The 26982-nt window shown below is 41.7% G+C and overlaps 2 protein-coding genes across 4 annotated transcripts in view; both read left to right on the forward strand.

The window, feature by feature from the left end:
- Positions 1–26013, forward strand: part of LOC111873895 (membrane-bound alkaline phosphatase) — a 32368-nt gene extending 6355 nt beyond the window's left edge. The window contains exons 2-11 of one of the 3 annotated variants that reach the window (XM_033755267.1): positions 7938–8260; positions 11965–12033; positions 13511–13731; positions 14666–14839; positions 16958–17149; positions 18403–18604; positions 18713–18847; positions 21018–21209; positions 21811–21915; positions 24724–26013. In XM_033755267.1, the coding sequence (XP_033611158.1) occupies positions 12030–12033; positions 13511–13731; positions 14666–14839; positions 16958–17149; positions 18403–18604; positions 18713–18847; positions 21018–21209; positions 21811–21915; positions 24724–24917 (1419 nt within the window). In that variant the 5' untranslated portion in view covers positions 7938–8260; positions 11965–12029 and the 3' untranslated portion in view covers positions 24918–26013. Of the gene's footprint in view, positions 1–7937; positions 8261–9224; positions 9490–11964; positions 12034–13510; positions 13732–14665; positions 14840–16957; positions 17150–18402; positions 18605–18712; positions 18848–21017; positions 21210–21810; positions 21916–24723 lie in introns of those variants that run through there. The other 2 variants (XM_023868965.2, XM_033755266.1) reach the window with 2 other exon arrangements.
- A 173-nt stretch (positions 26014–26186) lies between these two features.
- LOC111873897 (membrane-bound alkaline phosphatase) overlaps positions 26187–26982 on the forward strand; it is a 16241-nt gene continuing 15445 nt past the window's right edge. The window contains exons 1-2 of the mRNA XM_023868966.2: positions 26187–26383; positions 26565–26630. Of these exons, the coding sequence (XP_023724734.1) occupies positions 26293–26383; positions 26565–26630 (157 nt within the window). The 5' untranslated portion in view covers positions 26187–26292. The remainder of the gene's footprint in view (positions 26384–26564; positions 26631–26982) is intronic.

The following is a 26982-nucleotide window of genomic DNA, read 5'->3' on the forward strand; positions in this document are numbered from 1 at the left end:
GGAAGCCAGAGACTAACCGCTTGAGCTATGGCGCGGCCCCCTAGAGCCCTTAGAGACAATGACAATGTGCTTTAGGCACCCATGGAGCAGGGTGACTGGAATGCACACGGCACGGTTTCTGAAAACCTTGGAGGAGTGTAATTGAAATATTGCAGTGACGTCTTTACGTGTTATACCTTCAGATTATTCCGTATATAATTTGTGAGAAAACAGAGCAGCATTCTCTTTGCATTTATCAAGTTCAGAATGCAAAGTAAGATAAGGCAAAGGTAATGTTGTCCCTGTGCTTAACTAATTAAGCACTACGCCATAAAGAGGTATGGGGGAGTGGATGTATAGATCCAGGTTTTCTTGACTTCGGCACTAGTTGGAGGTGAGTGGTCAGCTTCACGTCCCGGCCACTTTGTCCCCGGGGAAAGAGTCCAGAATATCCATTGGATAGGACGCTGGGTGGGCTCCAGAGCCGGTTTTGACGACAAGGAGAAGAAAAAATTCTTGATTCTATCGGGACTCGAACTCCGACCGCTCGACCGTCCAGCCCGTAGCAAGATTTATACTGAACGCGCTATTCTGGCTCCCAGAATACAAACTACTCACTTTACTTAATCCGTTCCTCTTATACTTTATGGTTTCGAGGTTTTTTTCTTTTTATTTTGATAATTTTACAGACGGTAGGACTCCTTGGAAGGGTGATCAGCTTGTCTCAAGGCCTCTACCTAAACAGAGGAGAACACTAACACAGAATAAGCGTACACAGACATCCACGCCTCGAATGGGATTCGAATTCACGATCCCGGCTTCCGAGCGAGCGAAGACAGTACATGCCTTAGACCGCTCGGCTACAGTGATCGGCGAATACAAATTATCTTCATTTTAATTCTCTCAGGATGAAATTAAACACCTAATTTTATTGTATTGTTAAGGGTTCAGTTACTAGATACGGTTCTTTTGGCAATTGAATTTATTGGATCCTTATAAATGGTAGCTATAAGTAATTGTTGCGCTGTCGCATTCAACAATTCACTATAGAACGCACTAAATCTTTTCCGTCTGCTGTGACTTCATCAATCGTTGCTCTGTAATGGCTTCTAACTCTAGAGTTTCTTCAGATTATGTCTTCACGTCCTTACCGTCTACTGACTGCCTCATACCTCCTCATGGTCGCAATCCCTGGCCGTTGACTCCTAGCCACGTCAGGCCACCACTGGCTACCCCTCGTTATCGAAGACTAGCACTTCTGTCTCAGACCAACTAATTTAAGACTGCCTACACACTTCCCTGACTTCAAAGTAAAAGGCAAAGTCAAAGTCAAGGCCAAAATCAAAGTGAAAGTCAAATCAGAGTTACTTTACGACTGGAGGTTTACCACCAATCATTTCGTCTTGGCACCAAGCCCCTTGAAGTTCAAGATCATAGATTTTTCTTGCAACTGCTACCTTGCGGCTATGCACCTCATGCAACATCCTCTCTGACGGGAGGATGTGTCTGTCAAAGTCAAAGTCAAAGTCAAAATCAAAGTTTCCTTTACGACTGGCGGTTTATTGCCAATCAATTCGTCTTGGCAACAAGTCCCTTGAGACTCACAGTGACTGAGATTAACTCTTTCTGAGGGGCCCTACTGAGTAGGTGTCTTCCCCCTCACCTGAGAGCTGAAACGGTTTCAGTTTCCGAAACGTCGTGTTTTCTATTTCCTAGAATACCGAACGATTGAAAAAGACCCAAACCCAGCAATTCTCTGCCGCATTGACATCTGCATCAATAAATGAATGCTGATGCTGTAATATGCAGTTCGTCTTGCTTTCAATAATTTGTGGTCCCATTTGTATATTTCTATAGTTTCATTCCGTTTATTTCTGGAACTCTATTGAAACGATGCGGTATAAAACTAGCAATTGTTAGTAATTCTGTTAACATACAACTAATTTTAACATATTTTGCTTGATGAAACGGAATGACGTAGAGACAGGTATCCGGAGGTGTTCCGTTCGAATCTCAACCGGAGCATTGGATGTCTTCACTGAGGCTTTTTGTGAGTTTACTTAGCCCATCCAAGAAAATTCCTGGATAGTACCTCGACAAGACCAGTACAGATTTCTTCCAAAACCTTTTCCAGTTCATCATTCATCCTAACATTCGGCGCTATATAGTCTGTATACTGAAAATTTCCCCCCCCCAAACACCCTAAAAATTGCCTTTGAGGAATGCGATAGCCCTGAGCAGGCAGCACATTATCACAACCTCGGCCTTTAAATTTGAGAACGTTCTTCCGAAACGTCGGTTAACACAATTTCTACACGGCGCCATATCCCAGAAGAAGGCTATCTTCAACTTATTTCTTATCCTGCACTTTGTAGCTGCAGAGTAAGAAATACTTCTGTTAACAAGCTTTATTCATGTAAGATTTGAGGTTTTCACGGCAATGGCTATAAAGAATGCCGTCTTGTGGGATGTGGCGCCGTGTAGATATTGTATAGACCGACGTTTTAGAGGAGCGTATCATCTGCAGCCGCCTGCTCACGCTGGTTCGTCGCGGATTTTTTTTCCTTTTCTCTTTTACCCTGAAGATGTAGGCGATACGTTCCTCCGAAACGTCGGCTTATGTAATATCTACACGTTACCACATCCAAGAAGACGGCATTCTTAAATCTTTATCCAAACGTCCGTATCTAATTTGTTGAAATAACAGTAAGTTCTTTTTGCACGTCACCACTGATAAGAAATGTAGAACACGTGACATTTCTTGAATAAAGACCACGCATATGACGCACACGCACTGCTCTGTTCACGCTGATCACACGTACGGCGCGCCGTCTTGAAAAGTGAAGCAGGTATGTATCACCTTAAAGTCACGCGCTTATGGGGACCATACCGTGTGACTGACACTGTATAGGTCCGCTCCTGTAACCTTGAGTCTTTCATCTCTTTCCCAGGCTCCGAGATGAGCTACATTTCACAATTATTTGAAATGGGCAAGGCATGAGGCCAGGAATTTGTGACTGTTAACAGGAGATCTAAGGCCTGCGTTGTTTTGATTCTACAGATGCGAATGTGAAGGGTAAATAATAATAATAATAATAAGTAATAATTCAATTCAATTTAATTCATGTTTATTTACGTGCAAATTTAACAGCACAGAGGCCAATTACAAAGTTAGCACGAGTACATAGAAATATATAAAAATAGTTAAAAAAACAAAATACAAAATATGACACTATATAATTAAAATAAATTAATAATAATTCCAAGAAAAAAAATAAAGTTAGCGCACACAAAAGCGAGAAAAATGAAATAAGTAAATTTCCAATGGTTATACCATTTTGTGGCGAGAAAAACACTATACGTACATACATACGCATAACATTAAGAGTATTAACAAATATTATTACAAATTTTAATTTCAATATTATTGACGAAAACTGTTCCGATTGCAAATATGTCGAGATTTTTACTCACAACGTTTTCAGCATATAATAATAGTAATAATTAAATTCTTTATTATTTATGTGTCGAGTCAACAGCTACAAGGCCAATTACAGGCGCAGTACAGTGTAGACAGAAGTAATTACAAAATAATAAGCTAAGGGAAAGTTGTCCCTGTGTTTAACCAATTAAGCACTACGTTATGAAAGCGTATGGGGAAGTGAACGTATAGACCCACGTTTTCTTGACCTCTGCAGTAGTTGAAGGCGATTGATCAGCTTCACGCCTCAGCCGCATAACCTCAGCAGAAAGAGCCTTCGGTGTCCATTGGATAGGAGGCTGAGTGGGCCCCAGAGCGGGTCTGGACGCTATTGAGAAGAGAAAATTCTTGCCCCCGGGACTCGAACTCCGACCATTTGATCATCCTGCCCGTAGCAAGTCGGTATACCGACTGTGCTATCCTGGCTCTTCAATAATTCAATTCATTTCAATTCTTTCTCATTTATGTGCTGAGCCAACAGCCACAAGGCCAATTACAGACACAGCACAGTGTAGATAAAAGTAGTTACATACTGGACAAACAGAACATAAAGCGAAAGACTAATTAAAGAAAAGCATTGGAGGAAAACCACATTAATGCATATAAGGAAACAAACAGAATAAAATAATAATAATAATAATAATANATTGGCCTCTGGGCTATTCAGATAGCAAGTAAATACTTAAGAATTGAACTGAACTGAATTAGATTGAATTAAATAATGCAGTGTACGCCTGAACTTCTCTAGTGGAGGCTGTAACGGAGAAGTAAATCGACTTCGACTCGAATCCATGCAAATACCAACGCAATGTGACGTGTTTTAGTGACTATGGACCGTTTCTGGATTGGTAGTTGGATTTATTAATCTTTTATTTTTAGAAATTACAAACCAGTACAACACTCTTTTTTTCACACTACGGATATCTCCATACTAGATCTTCTCAGACTGCGGTCACTAGTCTTCGTAACGGATCTCAGTATTGGCTACTCCTTTTACAATGTTTTCACTATTCGTTTCCTGGCAACTGATTCTAACACAGGGACTACAACAGTCACATTCCAGATATCACTACAGCTTTCATAAAGTCTTGAAATCATAAGCTAAGTCTTCTTTTCAGGGACTGACCTTCTAGTCCCAACTAACCTACACTCAGTAATTCTGGTGCCTCAGCTCCTCTGCTTCCAAGCTCATATCCTGGCCTGCTGGCGCTCGAAGACTCGACTAACTGCAAAAAAGTCAAAGTCACATTGCGACGGACGGTCAGTCAGTCAGTCAGTCAGTCAGTCAGTCAGTCAGTCAGTCAGTAAGTCTTGATGTAGAGCTCTTGATCAGATATTTATTACTGTTTGACAGTTACTGTCTTGTTCTTGTGGGGTGCCCTCTCTGACGAGAGGACGGGTCTCTCTTTTGTATATACTGCTGGCCCTTGCCAGCGCAGTCTTTCTCGGGTCCAAGTCCCTTTGGACTCGTGACCATATTTTACCCTCTGAGACTTCTTTTTTTGTCGCCTCCCACGTCTCGCAGGGTCACGGTGGAAGTATTCAACCCAGCCTCCACAAGGAGGCAAGTCAATAGATGGTGGTCTTATGAGACTGAAATATGTAGCAGCAATAAAGATCGAAATTAAAACTGAGTATTTTTTGTGTAGACAGTGACATAATTCATATATATATATCCGAAATACACAACAGGATGCAAGCAATGAAGATGTACATCATGTTCATAATCATTTCATATGTAGTACATGGTACATCATACTATTGCAATATAATTTGACCAAAGCAATTTAAGTTATTTCGACGCAATGACAGATCAAATTTCGCACAAATAACGTAACTGATTTCATGGAGCTGAGCCTTACTTGAGAAGCCGTTAGTTGTGCAGCTACTCAAGAACTTCCCAGCATTTTATGGAAAACGAAGGTTCACTATCGTGTTTACAAGAGCCTTCCATTAGTCCCTATCCTGAGCCAGATCAATCCAATCCACATCACCTCCTTTTATCTATTTAAGATCCATTTTAGTATTGTCCACCCACCTACGTCTTGGTCTTCCTAGTGATAAATTTTCTTCTGGCTTTCCCACCAATATCCTACATAAATTCCTCATCTCCTTATTCGTGTTACGTTCCCTGCCCATCTCATCCTCATTGACTTGATCATTACAAAGCAAGTGTAATTATGGTTCTAATTTAGTCGTATAAATTCTTATACTGTCTTCCAAAATATATTACATTAAATATATTTGCATTAAGAAAGATATATTAGGGGTTCACTTAAAATTTCTGTTAGGCCGCTGTAACCATAAATATTATATTATTGTAGATTTATAAGTCACACACAAAATCTCTGCAGACGATGCACAGTGTCGTGTGATATCCCATAGTTTGAGTGTTGTATTAACCATGCGTGTTCCATGAGATATATTCATGCAATTGTACAATATTCTTGACACCGCGTGGTCTTCTCCTTGCAATTCTACGCATCATAATACTCTTCTCCCTGCAAGTCATTGTTTTGCCTTTCATAGAATTTTTTAATCAGTTTAAAACTCCTACACTCTGTCGCGGGTGAAATTATTCTCCTGTAATAGATAACACATAGATTCAATAAAGCAATTTTTGACTTGAAGAAAGCAGTCTTCTGGGATTTGGTACCGTGTATATGTGGTGTTAACCGACGTTTCGGAGGAACGTATCGCCTCCATCTTCAGGGTAGAAGGAAAAATATAAGAAATCCGCAAGCGAAGAGACCGTGAGAACCAGTAAAAGCAGCCTGCTTTTACCGGTTCTCACGGTTAACACGACATATACACGGTGCCAAATACGAGAAGACTGCTTTCTTCATAGTCACCGCCGTGAAAGCCTCAAATCTTACAATTTTTAACTTACTTTCGTAAAGTACGCATATGCCATTTCCATGCTCTCTGTAAATTCCCACCCCAGGCCTATTAACTTTTGAATTCCTGAACCAAATTTCATAAAACTTGGTATTTGCACCATGACAGCTGAGTCCATCTGAACGGCGTACTTCGTAAATCTCTTCAATTAGTCTGTGTGTCTGCACGTGTATCCCTCCTATCGTTACGGGTCAAAGGCTCGGCAAAGTGTTTTCCTTCATTCGTTGGTAGGCAACGGCTCGGTAAACACCTCGTGGCAAAGAATATGAGCAACAGCAGAAGAATTTCTGTACACTTGTGCCTGTGAGTCTGCCTGTGTTTTCCTCTATCATTGCTAGGTAACAGCTCGGTAAAGACGTCCTGCGGGAACGAAAAATTGTTCAATGAGTCGTTTTCTATGCGATCCGTGTCTCATCAAAGGAATGTAGGCAAGATTTCTCCCCCAAATTTATCGTATATTTATTTTGATAAAAAAATCGCAGTACAATTTTAAAAATACAGAGTTTCAAGAGTTAAAATATTATTTACTTTCCAGAACAACTTACATTACTTGAATGAAATTTTATGTAATATTATTGTTGTAAAAACTGAAATATGTACGGAAGGAGCGAAGTATGAGACATAATTTTGTTTATACTTTTAAGGACAGTGTAGGGCCGCGCCATAGCTCAAGCGGTTAGTCGCTGGCTTCCCACGGCGGTAGCCCGGGTTCGATACCGGGTCTGGTCAAGTGGGATTTGTGGTGGACAAAGTGGCTCTGGGGCGGGTTTTCTCCGAGTACTTCGGTTTCCCCTGTCAACCTTCATTCCACCAAATTCTGCATCATCATAATCACCCGGGGTAAGCTACAATAGGCCAATCAGTGGATGCCATGCCGAGTAGACCCAGTTGGACTCCAACTCCCCAAACCGAAGGACAGTGTAGTATATATTTATTGTTGTCCATTTATTTATTCTTTAAATTAAATGGTTAAAAATAATTATTGTAAGTACTGCCTGTCTTCGCTCGCTTGGAAACCGGGATCGTGGGTTCGAATCCCACTCAGGACATGGATATTAATTTGTGTGTGTGCGTTTTTCTGTGTTTGTGTACAGGTAGAGGCCTTGCGACGAGCTGATCACCCGCCCAAGGAGTCCTACCGAATGTGTACGATCTAGAAAACCCGAAGTGAACGGAGAAGTTCATGGAGGTAGGCATAGGCCCACTGGGGCTGTAGTGCCAAGGAAAAAAAATGCTGCCTATTAACAACATATTTTAATATAATTTTGACTATACAGAGTGTCTGAAAAGCCACTCCCTATTTTTTATTAATTTTTTACTAAACAAACAGCGACACAAAACAAACCGATCCACGAAATAAAGTTTGTTTATTGTTGTTTGTTTCACTGCTACATGAAATTAAATCAAGAACCTTGGTTACAAAGCTAAACTCAACCTCATCGTCGGAAACATCCTAACGATTTTGTAAATTTACCGGCACGTGTTCGGAAGATGAGTCTGAAACCACTTTGTATACTACAAACACTTCACGAATTTTAACTGGACCCTGGTTTTATTTCTGGACTTACTCATTTTCCAGATCTACGGAAGAATGTCTCACGGCACGAAAACCAGCAAGCGAGCAAGGAACCAAGAAAAAGCACTTTTATTGTCACCGCTGTCAGAACATCAGATCCAACAGCACCATAAAATATTCGATATCGAATAAAATAAAAATTTACTGTTGCCATGCCATGGAAACTACAAAGGACGTGGAAAAACGATAAACTTACTTTAAGACTGGCGATTTACCGCCAATCAGCTAGTCTTAGCGACAAACACCTTGAGACACACGACCAATGCTTTTTTTAACTGAACCCTTTGAGGGCATGGCCCTTATGTAACATCCTTTATGACGAGAAGGTAGGTTTGCCTCTTATGAATACGTTTGGCTTTTTGTCACGTGTATGTATCGCACATACAGCATGCTATTGAAAATTCTTATTTCTGCAATGTATAAAAGTCCTCTGTCAGTCCGGGTTTTGTTAAGCACACCATGACTATCTAACTTATCTTATGCTACAACGGCAGCTTAGTCTTTTGAACGGTCATAACCTTGACCACCGCCAAGTTTAAGTCTCTTATATAAACAATGATAAACCAATCAGTGCCTAGCTATATCATAGGTGTCCGCGGCACGGATCTTAAAAGAGAACACTTCTCTTCATTGGCAGTTCCAGGAAAAAGAACTGTGGCCAATCCGGTATCAGTTACTGTAATCGTAAAATAGTCCTCCCACTTGCATCGAATGCCAGTTTGGGTACCAAAGTAGTCTTTTGAGATGGATAATACCCGTTTATATTTCTATAATGCGAATTTCGACATTATTTGATATCATAATTGACTCTCTCTCGCAAGCACCTGGGTTACCGTGGAAGAAATCACTCTGCAACTATAGAGGGATTCTTTTCAGAATGTGTTCATGATTAACGCTCTCTGTCTCGCTGACTGGCAAGCACCGCGGTCATCATGTTTGACGTTCGGCAGTCGACTGTGAAGTTAGACACAGCCAACCCTACACGACACTGATTTGCTTTCTAATGTCTATGAAAACAACTTCAATGACGAAACAACAAAAACAGAAAGAGCATTCACACTTGTTACGTATTCTGCTAAGGTCAGTAGTCAGAACCTTCAAAGTGTCCATAGGTCTTTCATCACGTTTTCTAATAAGAGTTAACAAAAGTTTTGAGAGCAAGAGGTGAGAAATCTGGAAGTGGCACCGGTGGAGANCTGTTACGTATTCTGCTAAGGTCAGTAGTCAGAACCTTCAAAGTGTTCATAGGTCTTTCATCACGTTTTCTAATAAGAGTTAACAAAATTTTGAGAGCAAGAGGTGAGAAATCTGGAAGTGGCACCGGTGGAGATAGGGAGGGAGGGGGAGAGCAGTCAAGCTACTGGTCAGCAAAACATTTTAATATAGACACTCCACTTTCGTCTGCCGGTCAATAGACTGCATTCTTCTGTGGTTCCTATCATCTGTACTTCAGAGATGGTTTCACCGGCTACGTGGTCACCTTGGGGTGTCGCCATTTTCTTGTTAGTCACGAGTAATTGGGTCAGATCAGGAAAACTGGCCTCAAGAAATCAAGGTAAGCTTATCTGCATTACATTTTATAGAAATATGAAGTATGTGCGCTGCAAGGAGAGCTAATGTCATGCAAGATTTTCAGAAGTTCCAGGATTATTTCAAAATATTTTTATAGGGGGGTTTCCGAACTCGGTGATTAGGCAGATAAATGTGTATAATTATTAGGCCTTGATTACGGTGTTATTTGTTGGATATGAATGTTTATCGCATTATTTTGCCTTGTGTTGACCTAGATTCGAGTGTAACTGTTAGCGCTGTATCCATGATTTCAATCTCTCTCTTGTAGATTACATAAAACTGCTAACATTACTTAAATCACTCTTCTACTGTACACTCACAAAGTAAGTGAGCGTAAAACCGCTACATAGAGCGACATACAGATCTGCTGTCGAGAACAAAGAAATACGGCCCTTTTCCTCGCATTTTGTTCCCTTTTTCAGAATCAAGCCAACAGGAATAGATAAGCTTTTAGAGATGTTTTATAATTATGAAATTAATCATCATAATTGTTATCATCATCACCATCTTCATCAAAATCTTCATCATTAGCAAGACAGCCATTTTGAGATATAGTCTTCCTTAGAATATTCTGCCAGATTGTATCCGGTTTTCACTTCTTCCGATTTCGCAACAATAATACAGAGTAGGTCAACATCCTTGCGATCAAACCCCAACCTGGAGGACCAGGTAACTGTATTTATGTCCCCCAGTGACAGGGCGGCCCAGCTGTACCCCCAGGAACCGGGTTGAAATGATATAATATGTTAAAATTCATATTTCTTTGTCGTTCCTATCATATCCTGTACTGGTGCAGCAGAGAAGTTGTTTGAAAATTGCTTTCACAGAAATGTTAACTGTAGATGGTAAATTCAACTGACGTTTCGTAAGAACGCAGGTCAATAATTAAGCAAAGCAAGCAGCAAGCTTGATTTACTTCTTGACCCTGACGAATGAGAACGTTCATTCATCCGAAACGTCAGCTAATTTTGCCCACAATAGGAGGGATAATATCTCACAAGATAATAATCTTCAAGCATATCTGTTATTGCTGCGATTGTGTGAGACTAAGCCACTTGGCACTTAAATCTAAGTAGTCCAACTACGTCAGCCCTCAGGATATTAGATGACAGGATGGAAGGTCTGTGGAGTGATAACGGGTAGGGGAAACAGAAGAACTCCGACAGAAACCTGACTCACAGAATTACTGGATTTTTGGACTGACTGAATGCAGCTGTTCTTGATAGGTAGAAATGAGTATGAATTTATCATCACTTAAACCCGATGACGGAAATATCTGGTTTTCGAAATGTTGTGTTTGAGAAACACAAAACTATGAATAGTTTTCAAAATAATAAGCATATTTACGTTATACAATCGTCAGAAAAATGTAATGTTAGGTTATGTCACTAGTTCCTCATATAGTTAGACGCCATCCTGACTTGTCAGCTGAATGAAGTAGGAAGATCGTGTCCCGACCGTGTTATGAGTAGGCAATCCTAATTTAGAAGGTTTCCGGCCGATGTGTAAATCTTATACATTTTCCAAGTTCATCATTCTATAGTGCCCCAAAGACAAATTCGCTTATGGGAAAACAAGAAGACGAGCGTCAGCTGATTCTGTTCCATATTTCGTATCTTCCTGCCCTGAGTGCATTCTTCTGTACTCTCGCAATAAAGTGTAAGAAAATAGCGTTAAATTATCTTTCCATTTTTCTTCTGCAGAAACCTACACAAAACAAGAACAGTTTCCCCTTTCACTCTCCTCCCTTCTTCCGTGTACTGGAATGGAACTCACAGAAATCTCTTTCACCCTTTCGTAATGTTAGTTCGAATCTCATCCGGGACGTCTGCCCTTACCGAGTTCTTTCACTTTTCCTCAGTAGCTCCAGACATACCGGAGATTGTACACATACAGGGCATTATTGTGCCCTTCCGCATCCATTGCAAATCGTTATTCACTCTCACTCTTCCAGAGGTTAATAATCAGAGTTTCTGATAGCAACGTTAATAAACTACAGTCATCTTAGAGAAGAGAGTCTAAACCGGTCCATTTGTGGTCTGTTAAGCCATCTTTAGGATTGTTCTTGCACTAACACCACAGGCTACTTATCCTGGGACGTCTGTTGATGCTCTAAAGGTTCGGCCACACACAGCGCTACGCTATGTTCGCTACGTACGCTGTGTACACTCTACGACGCAGCTAACATAGAGAACATAGCGTACGTAGCGTACGGAAGTCTGTGTGGCCAGTCACATTGGCAATAAAGGGAGATATTTTTCTGTTCGTATAGCGAACATAGCGTACGTAGCGCTCTGTGTGGCCGAACCTTAAGACCCTGCTTACTGCTGCAACAGTTCTATTAAGCAGCCAATGCCTGCTATTTAATAAAAAGACCTTTCTGAGTGAAAGGTACATTACGACAGCGTTCTGTCATGGTCCACATTTGCTATTTTATGTATCAATGCTCCTGTTTCAGATACTGATCACTGGACACTAGCTACACACACTCAGACCGTGAGGCCACTGCATGACGTAAGGGAAATGGGTGAGTTTTGTAATACCATTCCGAAGAGTGTGGCAAAGCATCAGCTTAAATTGGATGTAATGAATAGAGCTCCTATGCAAATAATCCTGTACCCATACTTCAGCTTTTTATTATTGTTCTGTTATATTATTGTTACGTGTAGGGGGGTACGCGTGACGAAAATAACGGGTTCAAGATTGGATGATTGGATTTATTGTCACCTCGGTTACAAGTTCTCTTCATCACACTTAATACAGCGCTACCGATATTCTACACACTTTCAGTCCACCCTTGCACACGCATTAAGATTCTCCGTCTTGACTATTCGCCTTCGGGCAGCGGATCTCAACACAGAAACTAGAGCTTCAAATCACTATGAAGTCTTCTTGTTATTTTGTCTTCAATCACTCTGTACTCCTCTGTCCTAAACTGTCAACTAATCCTCACAATTCACTAAGGACACGCTCTATTCTCGTCCTTGTGCTCTCAGCTCAACCCTCTTGGACTGCCTTCTCGGTTATTCTGGAACTTCCTATAATCCTTTAGCACGGACTCCACAGAAAACACGTGTCACATGTCATCCTGAGAGTTAATTCGTCCGTTATCATCATTGGGCGTGGATCGGACGACATAGAAACCACAGCCTCATCTATTGTTGCGAGTCGGATCATGTTTACGGATCCATTGCCTGGCAACGCGTTGATTGAACCAGTCATATTATTATTCGATTATATAACTTATGGTGACTTACACATCCTTCCACATATAGATTTAACAATTTATTCAAAGAAAACCAGTTGAACATAAAAGCATTCCTGGGCTTAATTAATTAAGAATCTCGCCATGAAGGCGTATAGGGAAGTGGAGGTATGGCTCCACCATTCTTGATCTCGGCACTAGCTGGAGGCGGGTGGTTAGATTCACACCACTACCACGTTACCCCTGGGAAATTGCCTGCTGTACCCTTTGTGTATGGGTGTGGGTGAGCCACAGAGTCGGTCTCAAAGTTATGTAGAAGAGAGAAGTGTCTTTCCCTTGCTGGGAATCGAATCCTTGACCCTCTGCAGTGCGACCCGTAGCCTAGTCGCTTTGCCTACTGAGCTCTTTCGGCTCAAAAGCTAACACACCGCACATAGAGAGCACGAATGTTTTAATGTCAGTGCTCTCGCTTTTAATAAAAACCTAAGCTGCTCTGCTCGCTTTAGATATGCTGTTTTCTTGCTTTCTCTCTTTCATGAAAGAGACTGGATTAAACGAGATCATACTCCATCTTAACAACCCAGTTTACTTCAATCAGCGTATGTAAGGATTCGAAATTGAATTTGACTCTTAAAATTTGTTTATGGATGAATATTTCTTGCATAAACCTATTGGAATATTTCATTCTTAATTCTGGCTGGTTCTGCAATTTTTCTATCACGTGCCTGAGACTAGTGTTCTGTGGACGGTGTATATGTTTCAATGAAGCTGTGAAATCTTTTCTCGCTTGTTTTCACAGACGCTGAATACTGGAACACGGGAGCACAGAGCACTCTGCACCAGAAGCTGGCAAGACGCCTTCTGACAGGAAGGGCGAAAAACGTGATCCTGTTCTTAGGAGATGGGTTATCTATCCCAACCTTGGCTGCATCAAGGGCTTACCTGGGCCAATCACAAGGGCACACGGGAGAGGAAACAGTCCTTTCCTTCGAAGCATTCCCTCACACAGGACTCTCAAAGGTGAAAGGTCTTGACGAAATAAATACCAAGATTTTAATTTCTCGAAGCAGAATTCATGAAGAGTGTACGAGTAGATTCTGAAATGTGGCGTCCTGTAATTTTGTAGAAGTTGACAGTTATTATTATTATCACTGGGGCACGCGGTAACGTAGTTGGTTGATGCACTGTGCTACAAGCCGGAAGGTCGCTAGATCGAATCCCGATGAGTTGGATTTTTTCAATTGACCTAATCCTTCCAGCCGTACTATGGCCCTGGGGTTGACTCAGCCTCAAACAGAAATGAGTACCAGGAATATTTTTGGAGGTAAAGGGAGGCCGGCGCGTAAGGCTTACAATCTTGCCGCCATCTATGAGCCAATTGTCTGGAAAATGTGGGAACCTCAACATCTCAGAACTCTTTGGGCCTCCACGGCCTGTTAACATGGATCCCTTTACTTTTACTTTACTTACGTTTTGCTATTACTATTATTATTATTGTTATCATCATCATCATCATCATCTTGTTTTTAGGGCAATTGCATATTTTAGACCACGCTATTTATATTTATATTTATATGTGTAACTTTACTGTCTTAATTATTAAAATATTATAGGTTTAAATAATATTTATTTTCTCCCGGAATAATACTGGGCTGGAATTAGCTAATTGAATTGGTATTATTGTTGAAGTGATGTAAGTTGCCTTGTTTGCATGAGTTTGTTCTGTTTCTTTCTACAGCCAGGAGATAAGCTAAACAACTCTTACACTTCTGCAAGTGTACATATGATTAATAATTGTCAGGATTGTAAGCATTCGACATATTCAAATATACCTTTCAACAGAGGTTTTTGCCTTCTGTGGAAGCTCTCGAGGGGATCTACTAACCAGTCTCTAAAGCATGTCATCTCTTTCTTTATTTTAAATGACAAATACGTGTCGTGCTCCCGTTTGCAGACCTACTGTGTAGACAGCCAAGTTGCAGACTCTGCCTGCAGCGCTACAGCCTATTTGGGTGGTGTCAAGGCCAACATCGGCACCATTGGGGTTATGGCAAAGGTCAAATTAAATGACTGCAAAGGCATGAGAAATGCTTCGAATCAGGTGACGTCCATCCTGAAGTGGTCACAGGTAACAACTTAAAATAAAATTATTTATTTTCTGTCCCACAATGCCGTGTAGTCCGATCGAGTGCTATGTGCTATGATTTTTTCTTTGGCTTACTCTTTGAACCTGACGATAAAAGCGACATATTCCTCCCGAATGTAGGTTGATTTTCAACAGAATACACGGCATTATAGCCCAAGACGTAAAACGATTCAAAATCATCGCTGTGTGTTCCTCAAATCCTACAATTTAGGATAAAAATTGATGCGTTTATCTTAATTCTTCTTCCTTTATTCTATATTTATTTAACGTCGCTGTTTCAACCAGAGATGTATAACTTATTGCTATGCTATAAAATTTCCATGAATGATGAGGGGTAATAATTTTGAATGAGATATTTAAGGTAAATTTTTAGATACTATCTCGGAATTTGCCTCTGCGGTCTGAGGAAAGCCACAGAGATTCCAGTCGAGAAAACTGACGGCGGGACAAGGTTCCAAGCGTCAGTTTGTATCACACAGAACCGTGATACTTTCCGACATTATAATAGAAAATAAAATCTAAGTTGCGCCGGAAAAACAGCAAAGTTTTTCGGGACAGGAAGACGATGAGAGATATAGCAGATTCTGCCGGAAATCAAAGAAATGCCATCCAGTTGGTAGCCGAACATTTTACTACCTCTTGCAATTAAGGAATTGAAGATATCTTTTGTTCTTGAAGAGTGTATTCTTATGGAATATTACTCCGTATGGCCTTGAAGAAGTATACCTCCGTTTAGAATCAATGTACTTCCTTCCTCTTCAGGACCTAAGAGACAGCATGTTGTACAAAATCTGCAAATAATACTCTTTATATTTATTCGCCTGAGAACCGCAGTTCTCGTCTGTCAATGCATGTGAACTTAGTCTTTTTTCTCTTATTTTAATGCGATTGTTTCTCATAATAAATAGTATTCACTTCTACAAACATATTCCCGTTAATTTACCGTGCCATAGCTCAGACGGCAAGTCTCTGTCTTCTCACCATGGCAGCATTCAGAGTTCGAACAGGTTAAGTCATGCTGGATTTGGGATGGACAGAGTGGCAATGGGACAAGTTTTCTCCGTGTACTTTGGTTTCTCCGCCCAATTCTCATTCCACCAAATGCTACATACTCATCACTTGTCGTCCGTGGCTGGTGCAATAGGCCAAACTGAGACTGACGTAGCAAGTTAACTCGGTCTCATTGCACTCTACGAAATTAAAGAAGTCAAATTAAAATTCTCATAGTGGGGCGTGGAGTCCAGCTGGGTCCACTAGGCACGTCAGCCACTCTTTGCCCTATTGTAGCCTGCCCCTGGTGATTATGATGATGGAGAATTTGGTGGAATAAAGTTTGGCAGGGGAAACAGAAGTACTCGGAGAAAACTTGCCCTAGCGTAACTTTGTCAATCACAAATCCCACTTGACCAGACCCAGGCTCGAACCCTGGCCGCCGCGGTGGGAAGCCAGTGACTAACTGCTTGAGCTATGACGCGGCCAAAGAAATAAGTTACTTCAGTTATAGGCTGTGCTATGGCTGAGCTGGTTAATCACCGGATTCCCATCGCAGCGGCCCGGGTTCGAATCCACTTCAGGTCATGTGGGATTTGTCGTAAAGAAAGTGACACTGGGGCAGATTTTCTCCGAGTACTTCTGTTTCCCCTGCCAATTGTCATTCCACCGACTGCTCCACATTCATCATTATCCAGCATCCAGGGCTGGTACAATAGGCCAATTAGTGGCCAATGAAGGGCGGCGTCATAGCTCAAGCGGTTAGTCCCTGGCTTCCCACCGCGGTGGCCCGGGTTCAATCCCGGGTCTGGTAAAGTGGGATTTGTGGTGGACAAAGTGGCGCTGAGGTGGGTTTTATCCGAGTACTTCGGTTTCCCCTGCCAATTTTCATTCCACCAAATTCTCCATCATCATAATCACCCGACCAATCAGTGGCCGCTGTGCAGAGTGGACCCATTTGGACTCCAACCGCCACTAAGCGAATTTAAAATTTTTAGTGCCGACGTACCAATTCTCATCTCATCCCAATAAACTAAAAAAAAAAAAAAATACGCCAGTTATTACCAGTTCAGGAAGTTCCCAATGTTAATATCTCTGCGGACATTTCAGGATGCCGGCAAATCTACAGGGGTTGTGACAACAACCCGCGTCACTCACGCGTCCCCAGCAGGTGCCTACTCCTACGTAGCCAACAGGAACTGGGAGACTGATGCCGAGGTCAGAAACTCGAAGCAAGACCCGGAAGTATGTGACGACATCGCTGAGCAGCTCGTAAACAACTCCCCTGGCAAGAATATAAAGGTCTGTGACACGGCGCATTTTCATCTGTCTCGTTGCGTATACAGAACCACGAACACGTTGGCAATGTTACACAGCATACCTATAAGAGGCGCGTTTGAAAGACGGAATTAAACATGAAATAACGAACACTGGGATGAACTTTACAATTACATTATACATTATATTTTAATGCTCACTGGTATGTTCTGGATTCATCTGGCTCAGGATAGAGACCACTGGAGCGCTCTTGCGAAAACGGTAATGAACTTTCTGGTTCCATAAAATGTTGCAATATTCTTGGGCAGCTGAGCGACTGGTGGCTTCTCAAGAAGGTCTCAGCTCTATGGAAGAAGTTACTTGGTTAGCAATTGTTTACTCTTCTCTTATTATAATTAAATTGGCAAGAAATTGAAACTATGTACTCCTAGATCCCAAAAGGTTCTGACGACGGTGTATAACACTCAGAATTACTGAGTTTTCGGACTTTTTTCATAGTCCCTCCTTGTATGAAATGGAAGGTACATTACAGTATTCTCTAAATCCCACCCCTAGTTTCTGCCCTGAACAAAATTAACCACGAAAAATGCCGTCTTCTGGAATGTGGCGCAGTGTAGATATTTTGTTAACAAATACTTGCTCACGCTGGTTCATCGCTCGCGGACTTCTTATGCCCTGAAAATGGAGGCGATAAGTTCCTCCGAAACGTCGGTTAATTAATAGTTACTATAGGATTTTGACGATGGTGTATAACACACAGAGATATTGGGTTTTCAGACTTTATCCATTGTCCTGGTTTTAAGATAACTAAGAAAAACACGACGTTTCGGAAACCGGATCTGTTTCCGTCCTCAGGTGAGGGAAAACACCTATTCTGTTGGGTCCCTTAGAAAGAGTAAAGTGATTAAGGCTAAACAGAATAGGTGTTTTCCCTCACCTGAGGACGGAAACAGATCCAGTTTCCGAAACGTCGCGTTTTTCTTAGTTATCTTAAAACCAGGACAATGGATAAAGTCTGAAAACCCAATATCTCTGTCGGTTAACAAAATATCTCCACGGCGCCACATCACAGAAGACTGCGTTCTTCATAGTCACAGCCGCGAAAACCTCAAATTCTATAAAATTAATCATATCCACATTTTTATCCACTATTATTGAAGATCCATATTAATATTATCCTAGTGTGTGAGCCTAGGTTTTCAAATTGATATCTTTCCTTCAGGTTTTGCGATCAAAACCCTGTGTGCATTTATCTTACCTAAGCCTATTTCACGCAGGTCATCCTGGGAGGTGGCCGCAAACAATTTCGCTCAAAAAATGCCGTAGACGAAGAAGGTGGGCCAGGTAGGCGAACGGATAATGTCGATTTGATTGCTAGCTGGGAAACCGACAAGAAGAAACGTGGGGTTAGCTACAAATACCTTTGGAATAAAGGACAATTAGCAAGAGTCGACATGAACAAAACTGAATTTATACTCGGTGAGTGTAAAGTTCTAAGAAGTTATATTTTCCGCTGGTTGTGCGACTTCACAGATTCAAATTAATTGCATATGTCGCTTCACCAAAAATATTTTTTTTTGTCGTCAGGTTTGTTCAGTAGAGACCATCTGCCTTATAAGATTCTGGACACATCCGGAACTATTCCAACACTCGAAGAAATGACTAGGGTTGCCATTCGAGTCATGAACAAGAACCCAAATGGTTACTTTCTCTTTGTGGAGGGTAAGTCGCAGTCCTTTACCAAATTGTCAAGAATCTCTCATAATATTCATCAGTACCAACACAGAATGTGTATACTGAACAATAACTTTGACTCTCTCACTCATGGCGCTGAGCCCTTTTTGAGAAGCCGCCAATCGTGCAGTTACTCAGGTAATTCACAGAATTTTTGGAATCCGAACTTTCATTACCATGTTCACAAGAGCCTTCCACTGGTCCTTATCCTGCACCACATCAATCCAATCCATACCATCTCATCCTATCTCTCTAAGATCCATTTTAATATTGGTTTTACCAGTGGTCTCTTTCCTTCTGACTTTCCCACCAATATCCTATATACATTCCCCTTCACCTTAATTCGTGCCATATGACCTGTCCATCTCATCCTCTTTTACTTGATCATTCTAATTATTCTTGGAGAAGAGTACAAGTTATGAAGCTCCTCATTATGTAGTTTATTCAGCCCTCCCGTAGCTTCAGCCCTCTTCGTTCCAAATATTCTCTTCAACACCCTGTTCTCAAACACCCTCAGTCTTTGTACCTCCCTTAATGTCAGAGACCAAGTTTCACACCCATACAGAACCGCAGGCAAAATTAAAATATTGTATATTTTAATATTTATGTTTTTGGACAACATACGAGAAGACAGAAGGTTCTGTACTGAATGGTAGCAAGCATTACCCGAGTTCAATCTCCTCTTAATTTCCTCCTGAATCAGATTTTTATTTGTTACTGTCGTTCCCGAATATCTGAACTGTGCCACATTTTCAAAGCATCTGTTAGCTGTCTTTATATCATGAGTTTGCCCTGCGAATAAGAATAACTTTTACTACGTAAATCCAATTTAATTCCAGTAATCAAGAAGTTGATGAAATTCAGGTGAAATGGTTATATGTAAAAATCGACCCTACTCATCCTTGAAGTAATGTCCTACTGCGCATGCACATTTGCTGCAGAGGTCCTGCCATTTCTGGAAGCACATCTAGAGGCCCTTTTTTAGTACGGCTCTGAGATCTCTTGTCGCATGTCCTTGAGTCTCGGAGAGAGCCGGATGTCGCCTGGAGCTAGATCGGGAGAACATGGTGACTGGGTGACGTTTGGAATTCCGTCAAAAGTCCTTGCAAGGGTGCACTGTCATGTTGTAGGATCCAAGTGTTTCACCACGCCCGACTGCGGCACAAATATGTGTCTCAGCCTGTTGCTAATTGGTCCACAGACAGTACGCAGCCCACCCCTGAGCACTCTACCCCCTCCCCAATCATTGAAACAAGAAGCGGTTATCTCGATAAGTCTAAATTCTTGGGAAATTTTGATCCTACGCCTTATTTTCTAAGATTTATTTGAATATTATCCCCTCATTTATACCCCGGTCTTGCAAAATAATTCTTTTACACGAGGTCTCGGAAGTCAACTTGTTGCGTACACTTCTCAGTAGTGATATATGCGGACACATTGTTGCTAGTTTTGGATATCACTGCGACTAAAATGACTCAGGATTGTCTCGTGGCATGGGATTCTCTCACGCAAAGCAACAGTCTTGTTTCTCAAGAGTCTGCTTTTCGCTTTGCAGTCGGGGTGCTTACCGCTCTGCACTGCGGTTTGCATAAGCAGAGACAACAGACAGAACCACGAGTTTAAATTTTGCTCTGTCAGGATAGCTCAGAGAGTTTAGCGACTGACTAGGGGTTGGATGGCCGAGGGGTAAAACTTCGAGTCCCGGTATGGGCAAGATTCTTCTCTTCTCCAGTCGTCCAGACAGGCTCTGGGGCCCACCAAACCTCCTAGCCAATGGATAGGGGAGCTCTTTCTCCTAGGTTAAACTCAGAGCGGGTCGGGACGTTGTGGAGAAGAGAAGAATTACTTGTCCACGCCGAGAATTGAACCCCGGTCGTCCAGTCAGTAGCCCGTCGCTATAACGCCTGGAGGGAGATTTGGAACTTCTCTTTCACTGGAGGGGTTGAGGCCCGGCCTTATTTGTCGAGTTTCAAGATGAGCTGTTTATTATGTACTCTTAAAAATGAACTCATGTAGCTGTTACCTGAACTTGTGACAATATTCTGATCTGGAATTCCTGATCTGTGGATATTCATACATATTTAGATAATTCCCATCACAGACGCTGGCTCTGAAATGGAGTGACGCAATTTTACATTTCCTGTCATGTTGATAACAGGCGGACGTATTGACCACGCCCACCACGACACGAAAGCACACTTGGCTCTGGATGAAACAGTGGAATTTGCAAAGGCCGTACAGGCCGCCGCCGATCTCACAGATGAAGAGGACACCCTGATCGTGGTCACGGCCGATCACGCACACACCATGAGCATCAGCGGCTACCCCTCTCGCGGTAACGACATCTTGCGTGAGTATGAAGGAAGCACGCAGAGGTCCACTTAAACGGAAGATATGGAGCTCTGGCTGGGATTCCCACAGCAGGCATAGCGACTGTGCTGCGGGCTACTGACCGAGGAATCGAGTTTCGATTTCTGGCAGAGGCAAAGCCTCCCTTGTAGTATTATTATTCCTTTTTTTTTTTAGTGGAGTGAGACTAAGTCCCTTATACTGCGGCCACTTCTGGCCTGTTGCAGCAGCCCCAGATGATAGGTGGGGGTGATTCTGGAGCAATTGGTGGAATGAAGATTGGCAGGGGAAACCGAAGTACTCAGAGTAAACCTGCCCCAGCGCCAATTTGTCCACCACAAATTCAACTTGACCAGACCCGGGATCGAACCCGGACCACCGCGATGGGAAGCCAGCAACTAACTGCTTGAGCTATGGCGCGGCCTTCTTGGCAACATCTTCCTACAAAGCATCGGAATATCTCCCAAATAAAGGGCGTTACAACCAAGAGAACAGTATTCTTCATAGCCGTGAGAACCTCAGATCGAACGAACACTCACAGAGTGTACCGAAGCAGTATTTGTAATCATTTGATTCTCGCCCAACCATCTTCTGTTTTTCAGATCTTGCTGGGACGTCTGGAGTTGACAGACTTCCATATGCGACTCTTTCTTACGCCAATGGGAAGAGTTACAAACCAAGATACGACCTTTCCAAAGAAAATATGAGTGAGTTAATATTACTATTTTCTGTATATAAATGTATGTAGTCTCTAACTTAATACTTTCCTATTATACCATTACGGTGTCGAAGTATTTATTTTCGTTTTGATTATTTTACAGACTGTAGGGCTCCTTGGACGAGCGATCAGCTCATCGCAAGGCCTATACCTAAACACAGTGAAACACAAAACAGAATAAATACATACTCATATCAAATATCCATGCTTTGTGTGAGATTCGAACCCACGATCCGGGCCTCCGAGCGAGCAAAGACAGTACATGCCTTACACCGTTCTGATAATGTGACTGCCTGTATATAGTTTATTATTTTATTTTTTTTTAATGCTGGTGGGGTGGGACCAAGTCCCTTGTACTGCGGCCACTTCTGGCCTGTGGTACAAGCCCCAGATGATAGGTGAGGGTGATTGTGGAGCAATTGGTGGAATGAAGATTGGCAGGGGAAACCGAAGTACTCGGAGAAAACCTGCCCGAGCTTCACTTTGTCCACCACAAATCCCACGCTGACCAGACCCAGGATCGAACCCAGGCCGCCGCTGTGGAAAGCCAGCGACTAACCGTTTGAGCAATGGCGTGGCCTCTGTATATAGTTTAAGTCTTTTTAATGTACATCTACTACAGCCTGTCAACACCTCCTAAGCCTCACCTTCCTATTACTTCTACAACAACAACGACGTGCCTTAATGAATACTGTTTGACCAAGTGCACAGTGCAGTAGACCCCTTCAAAAGATGTGTTGCCCGAAGATGGCCATGTGCGCTTGAAACCAGTAGCACGAGCATCGGCTGTACAAATATATATTAATATTAATGTTGTTAAATTAATATTGTTGCATTATAGACGGAAATTAAGACTGTAAGTTATACCTCAATGCAACAGGATGCTGAAATGTAATGTATGAATATTATAATTAAAGCCAGTCTTTCGTGTGATTTTACGTAATCCATAATTTCTTATCGATATAATATATTCCAAAAGTCGCAAATATGTAAGGCATCCCCACGTATTCAAGAGCACAGCCATTGCCTCATACGGGTTCTTCTCTGCTTTCTTGTGACTTGCTTCTATTTTTAGAATCCAATTACCGGTAACAAAGCCTCCTAATATGTTCCGTGGAACCGAAGGTATTGATTCGCCACAGCCGAATTAGGTAACAAGTATTATTTTGCCATATTACCGTACTGCTTACGGTCTCACATGAGAAAAAGTTTTGTCTGTGTACTCCTTGTACCTAGACATCGTTTCAGACTACACAGAAACAGATGTCAGTGCCTTTTAAAATATACCATTGTGATTAGCCTGCGCATATTTGTTGAGGCACTATGCTACAAGCCGGAAGGTCGCGGGTTGGATTACCGATAAGGTGGATTTTTTCAAATGACTTAACCCTTCAGCGCAGTGTGGCCCTGGGGTCGACTCAAACTCAAACAGAAATGAGTACCAGGAATCTCCCTAGGGGTTAAGGGCGGCGGCGTGTAGGGCTGACAACCATACCGCCATCTATGGGCCGATTGTCTAGATAATGTGAAAACATCAACGTCTCACAAAACTATGGGTCTCCAAGGCCTGTTACAGGGATAGCTTTACTTTAATTGTGCTTAAGGTTCGGCCACACAGAGCGCTACGCTATGTTCGCTACTTACGCTGTGTACACTGTGCGACGCAGCTAACATAAGAAACATAGCGTACGTAGCGTACGGAAATCTGTGTGGCCAGTCACATTGGCAATAAAGGGAGATATTTTTCTGTTCGTATAGCGAACATAGCGTACATAGCGCTCTGTGTGGCCGAACCTTTACAATGTTCCGTCAGATTTGGAAACACAGTGTGCCGACAGCGCACAGCAGGTGCTGGTTGTAGTTAATATGTGGATCCGTCAATAGTTTTCTCTCTCATAAAGTGTCATTTTCGTAAATTGCTAATTAGAAGGACTGTTTGAAACCTTTATTTTCTATTGTATGATTTGAGGTTTTCACTGTGGTGACTATGAAGAAAGCCGTCTTCTGGGATGTGGCGCCGTGTAGACATTGTGTGAACCGATGTTTCACGGAAACGTCTGCTTATACAATATCTACACGGCGCCACATCCCAAAAGACGGCTTTCTTTATATTTTATATTGCTTTCAACAGTGGATGTTATGGATGGATTTCAAAGCGGGGCCCCCAGTTATGTCTTCATTTTCAAAATGCATGGCCCACTCATGTGCTACACAGATTCACAAATTGTTTTCGCTCCTACTGTCAGAAATGTCTTCCATAAAGCGGCAGTGGCAAGATGCTGACCACTCACCCCCATATAGGGCCGAGGTCAAGAGAATGTGGAGTTGTACCTTCACTCCCCCATATGTCTTCATGGCATAGTGCCTAATTAATTAAATTCAGGAACACTTTTACCTTTAGTATATAACACGTGAATCTGGGATAGCTCAGTCAGTATGAGCGACGGGCTAAGAGCTGGACGATCGCTGTTCGATTTCCGGAAGGGCATATTTTTTCTTTTCTCCACAGCGTCCAAACCGGCTCTGGGGCCCAACCAGCCTCTCATTAAATGGGTACCGTAGGGTCTTTTTCCGGGAGTCAAGCGACCGAGCCATGAAGTTGACCACTCAACTCCGTCTAGAGTCGAGATCAAGAAAATGTGGATATTTACGTCCATTCCCCCATACGCCCCCCTCATAGCATTGTGCTTAATTGATTTAGCAATTGGATTCGTTTTATTTATAATATAATATGCATTGAGCATTGTATGGTTTATGAGAGGATGTTTGTGACATTAAATACGAGAATTCTCTGCAGATGACCCCAACTACCGTTACCCAGCAGCCGTCCCGCTGAGTAGCGAGACCCATGGAGGAGATGACGTCGCAGTGTTTGCCAGAGGGCCTTGGAGTCATCTGTATGCGGGCACATTTGAGCAGAACTTCATTCCCCACGTCATGGCCTACGCCTCTTGTGTTGGCAAAGGGCGAACAGTATGCGACAAGAAATGAATCCTGCTTACACGTTAATTCCTTACACTCTCATATTAATGACGCTCGAAACGTTGTGCTCTCTCAATGAGCTGAAACCCACCTCCTGTCCAGAAGCTCTTTCCTTAGGAAGAAACTGACTGCTGAGTAACGGTGATCAGTCACGTATTATAACTAAGGAAAATTAGTGCGTGATATAAAATGTAAGGCTTATTAAGACCTGTAATTTATATTTGAAATAACTCTTCTTAATATAATAAAAATATAGCTACATATATGGAAACAGTAATTTCTGGCTTGATGCAGTTCTTATGCAGAGCGTTCATCTTCGCAACACCAAATTCATTTCTGCTCTGTTTATCATCGAAAAAAAAATACCGAGATTATGAAAATCCACCATTAAAAAATTATTAAATATATCGATATAATTCAAGTTTACAAATTCGGCGAAAGAACGTACGTTTTTTTTAATATGCTCAATTAATGATGGGTAGTGAACGACGTTGCTTTGGATTTGTCGGTTGTCCCATAGATAGAAAGGTCGTTAGATTTACCCAGCACCCGTTATATGTACCTCCCAATGCGAGTCAGTTTCAGGCGAGATGTTGACCGTGCAACAGAAGGCTGAATCTGGTACGCAGAATAGAAATGGTTTGTAACAGTACAACGTAAATAGCGAAGAATACATCAAAATAGAAAAGCACAAGATGTTAAGGCTCTGAGATTTTGGTTGAAACATTTGAAAGAAATAAAGTTGCGAGACAAATATCTTCATGTAGACCAGGAATAAAAACTTCAGACATTTATTAGCAATTTAATGCTTAATCATGCTGATATGTGTTTTCGATTGAGAGTTTTTATCATACCGACATTTTTTTTTCCAATGACTCTCTTTATGTATATTTTGACAAATATGAAACCAAACAAGGCCTGGTAAAGAGCCAATAAAGCATGTGGAAAGAAAGGTACTTTGTTAGAGTAGTCCCACAGTTTTTTGTTAATTGAACACAGAGAGATGACAAATTAATGCACCAGGCAGGATTTCTGTATGTTTATGCTGTGTACATATGTGAGAAGCGTCCTACGCTAACAACCACAATAAAAAATTAATATTTTAAATCTTGGGAATACTGAATTCTTGTTATCTCATTGCTTAACTATTGTTAATACCTCCTTAGTTTACACAGGGGTTTCAATATGAAATATTATCAATGCTGAAAGCAGAGACTATGGGATTATTTGTGATGGAGTAGTATGTGTAGTGAGTAGATATGAGAGGGATAAATTATTTATTCATGCACAAGTATTAGTAGTTTTAACTGGCGTTGCACCTTCTTCAAATTGTCAGAAAGTAACAATTATTCTGCTGTTGTGTATCCTCATACTCTCTTCTAAGATGTCTTCATCTCTGGCTTCAGTCAGTGTGTCTGTCCTGCTTGTGACTTACATCTGTGCTACTCCGATCTCCAACAAGCCCAGATACACTGGTAAGCATTTATACTGTCCATTGACTTTTATCCAAATTTTCGTTCTCTTTAAGGGAAAATAGATCTGAGGTTATACAAAAATAACAGTTGATATAAACAAAAATCGAAGTAAAGACTTCTATAAGAATCAGTCTCAATGTGGGAAACTGACTTCTGTTAACAAATACTATTCATGTTTCAGATAATTATCATCATAGTCACATATTCAGGGGCGCATCAAGACCCGCCCACAGCCCCGACCAGAACAGTGAGTAAGAACAGAGATATGAATTAAGCTATCTCTAATATTATTATATAAGTTTGTCACTTAACGCTTCGGTTCTGAATACGGTATCTTGTGATCGCGGTAATGAACCTCCGGATTACGTAGAAGCGGGAAATGTCTTGACCAGCTAAATTTCACTGTTCAAAAAGTCTACTACAAAAGAAAAAAAACTCCCGTAGTTTTAGTCCGCAAGCGAACTATACCGACCGAGCGACCGCTGCTTGTCGGCGAAGTTTAGTGCCAACTTTTGCGGATAGAGGGTATCAAGTGGTCAGCGCAACGAATCCCCACGGCCGTTAATTTCGGTTTTCTAGACCGGAGCCGCTATTTCTTT

Source organism: Cryptotermes secundus, unplaced genomic scaffold (assembly GCF_002891405.2).
Source record: "Cryptotermes secundus unplaced genomic scaffold, Csec_1.0 scaffold597, whole genome shotgun sequence".
Taxonomy (NCBI): domain Eukaryota; kingdom Metazoa; phylum Arthropoda; class Insecta; order Blattodea; family Kalotermitidae; genus Cryptotermes; species Cryptotermes secundus.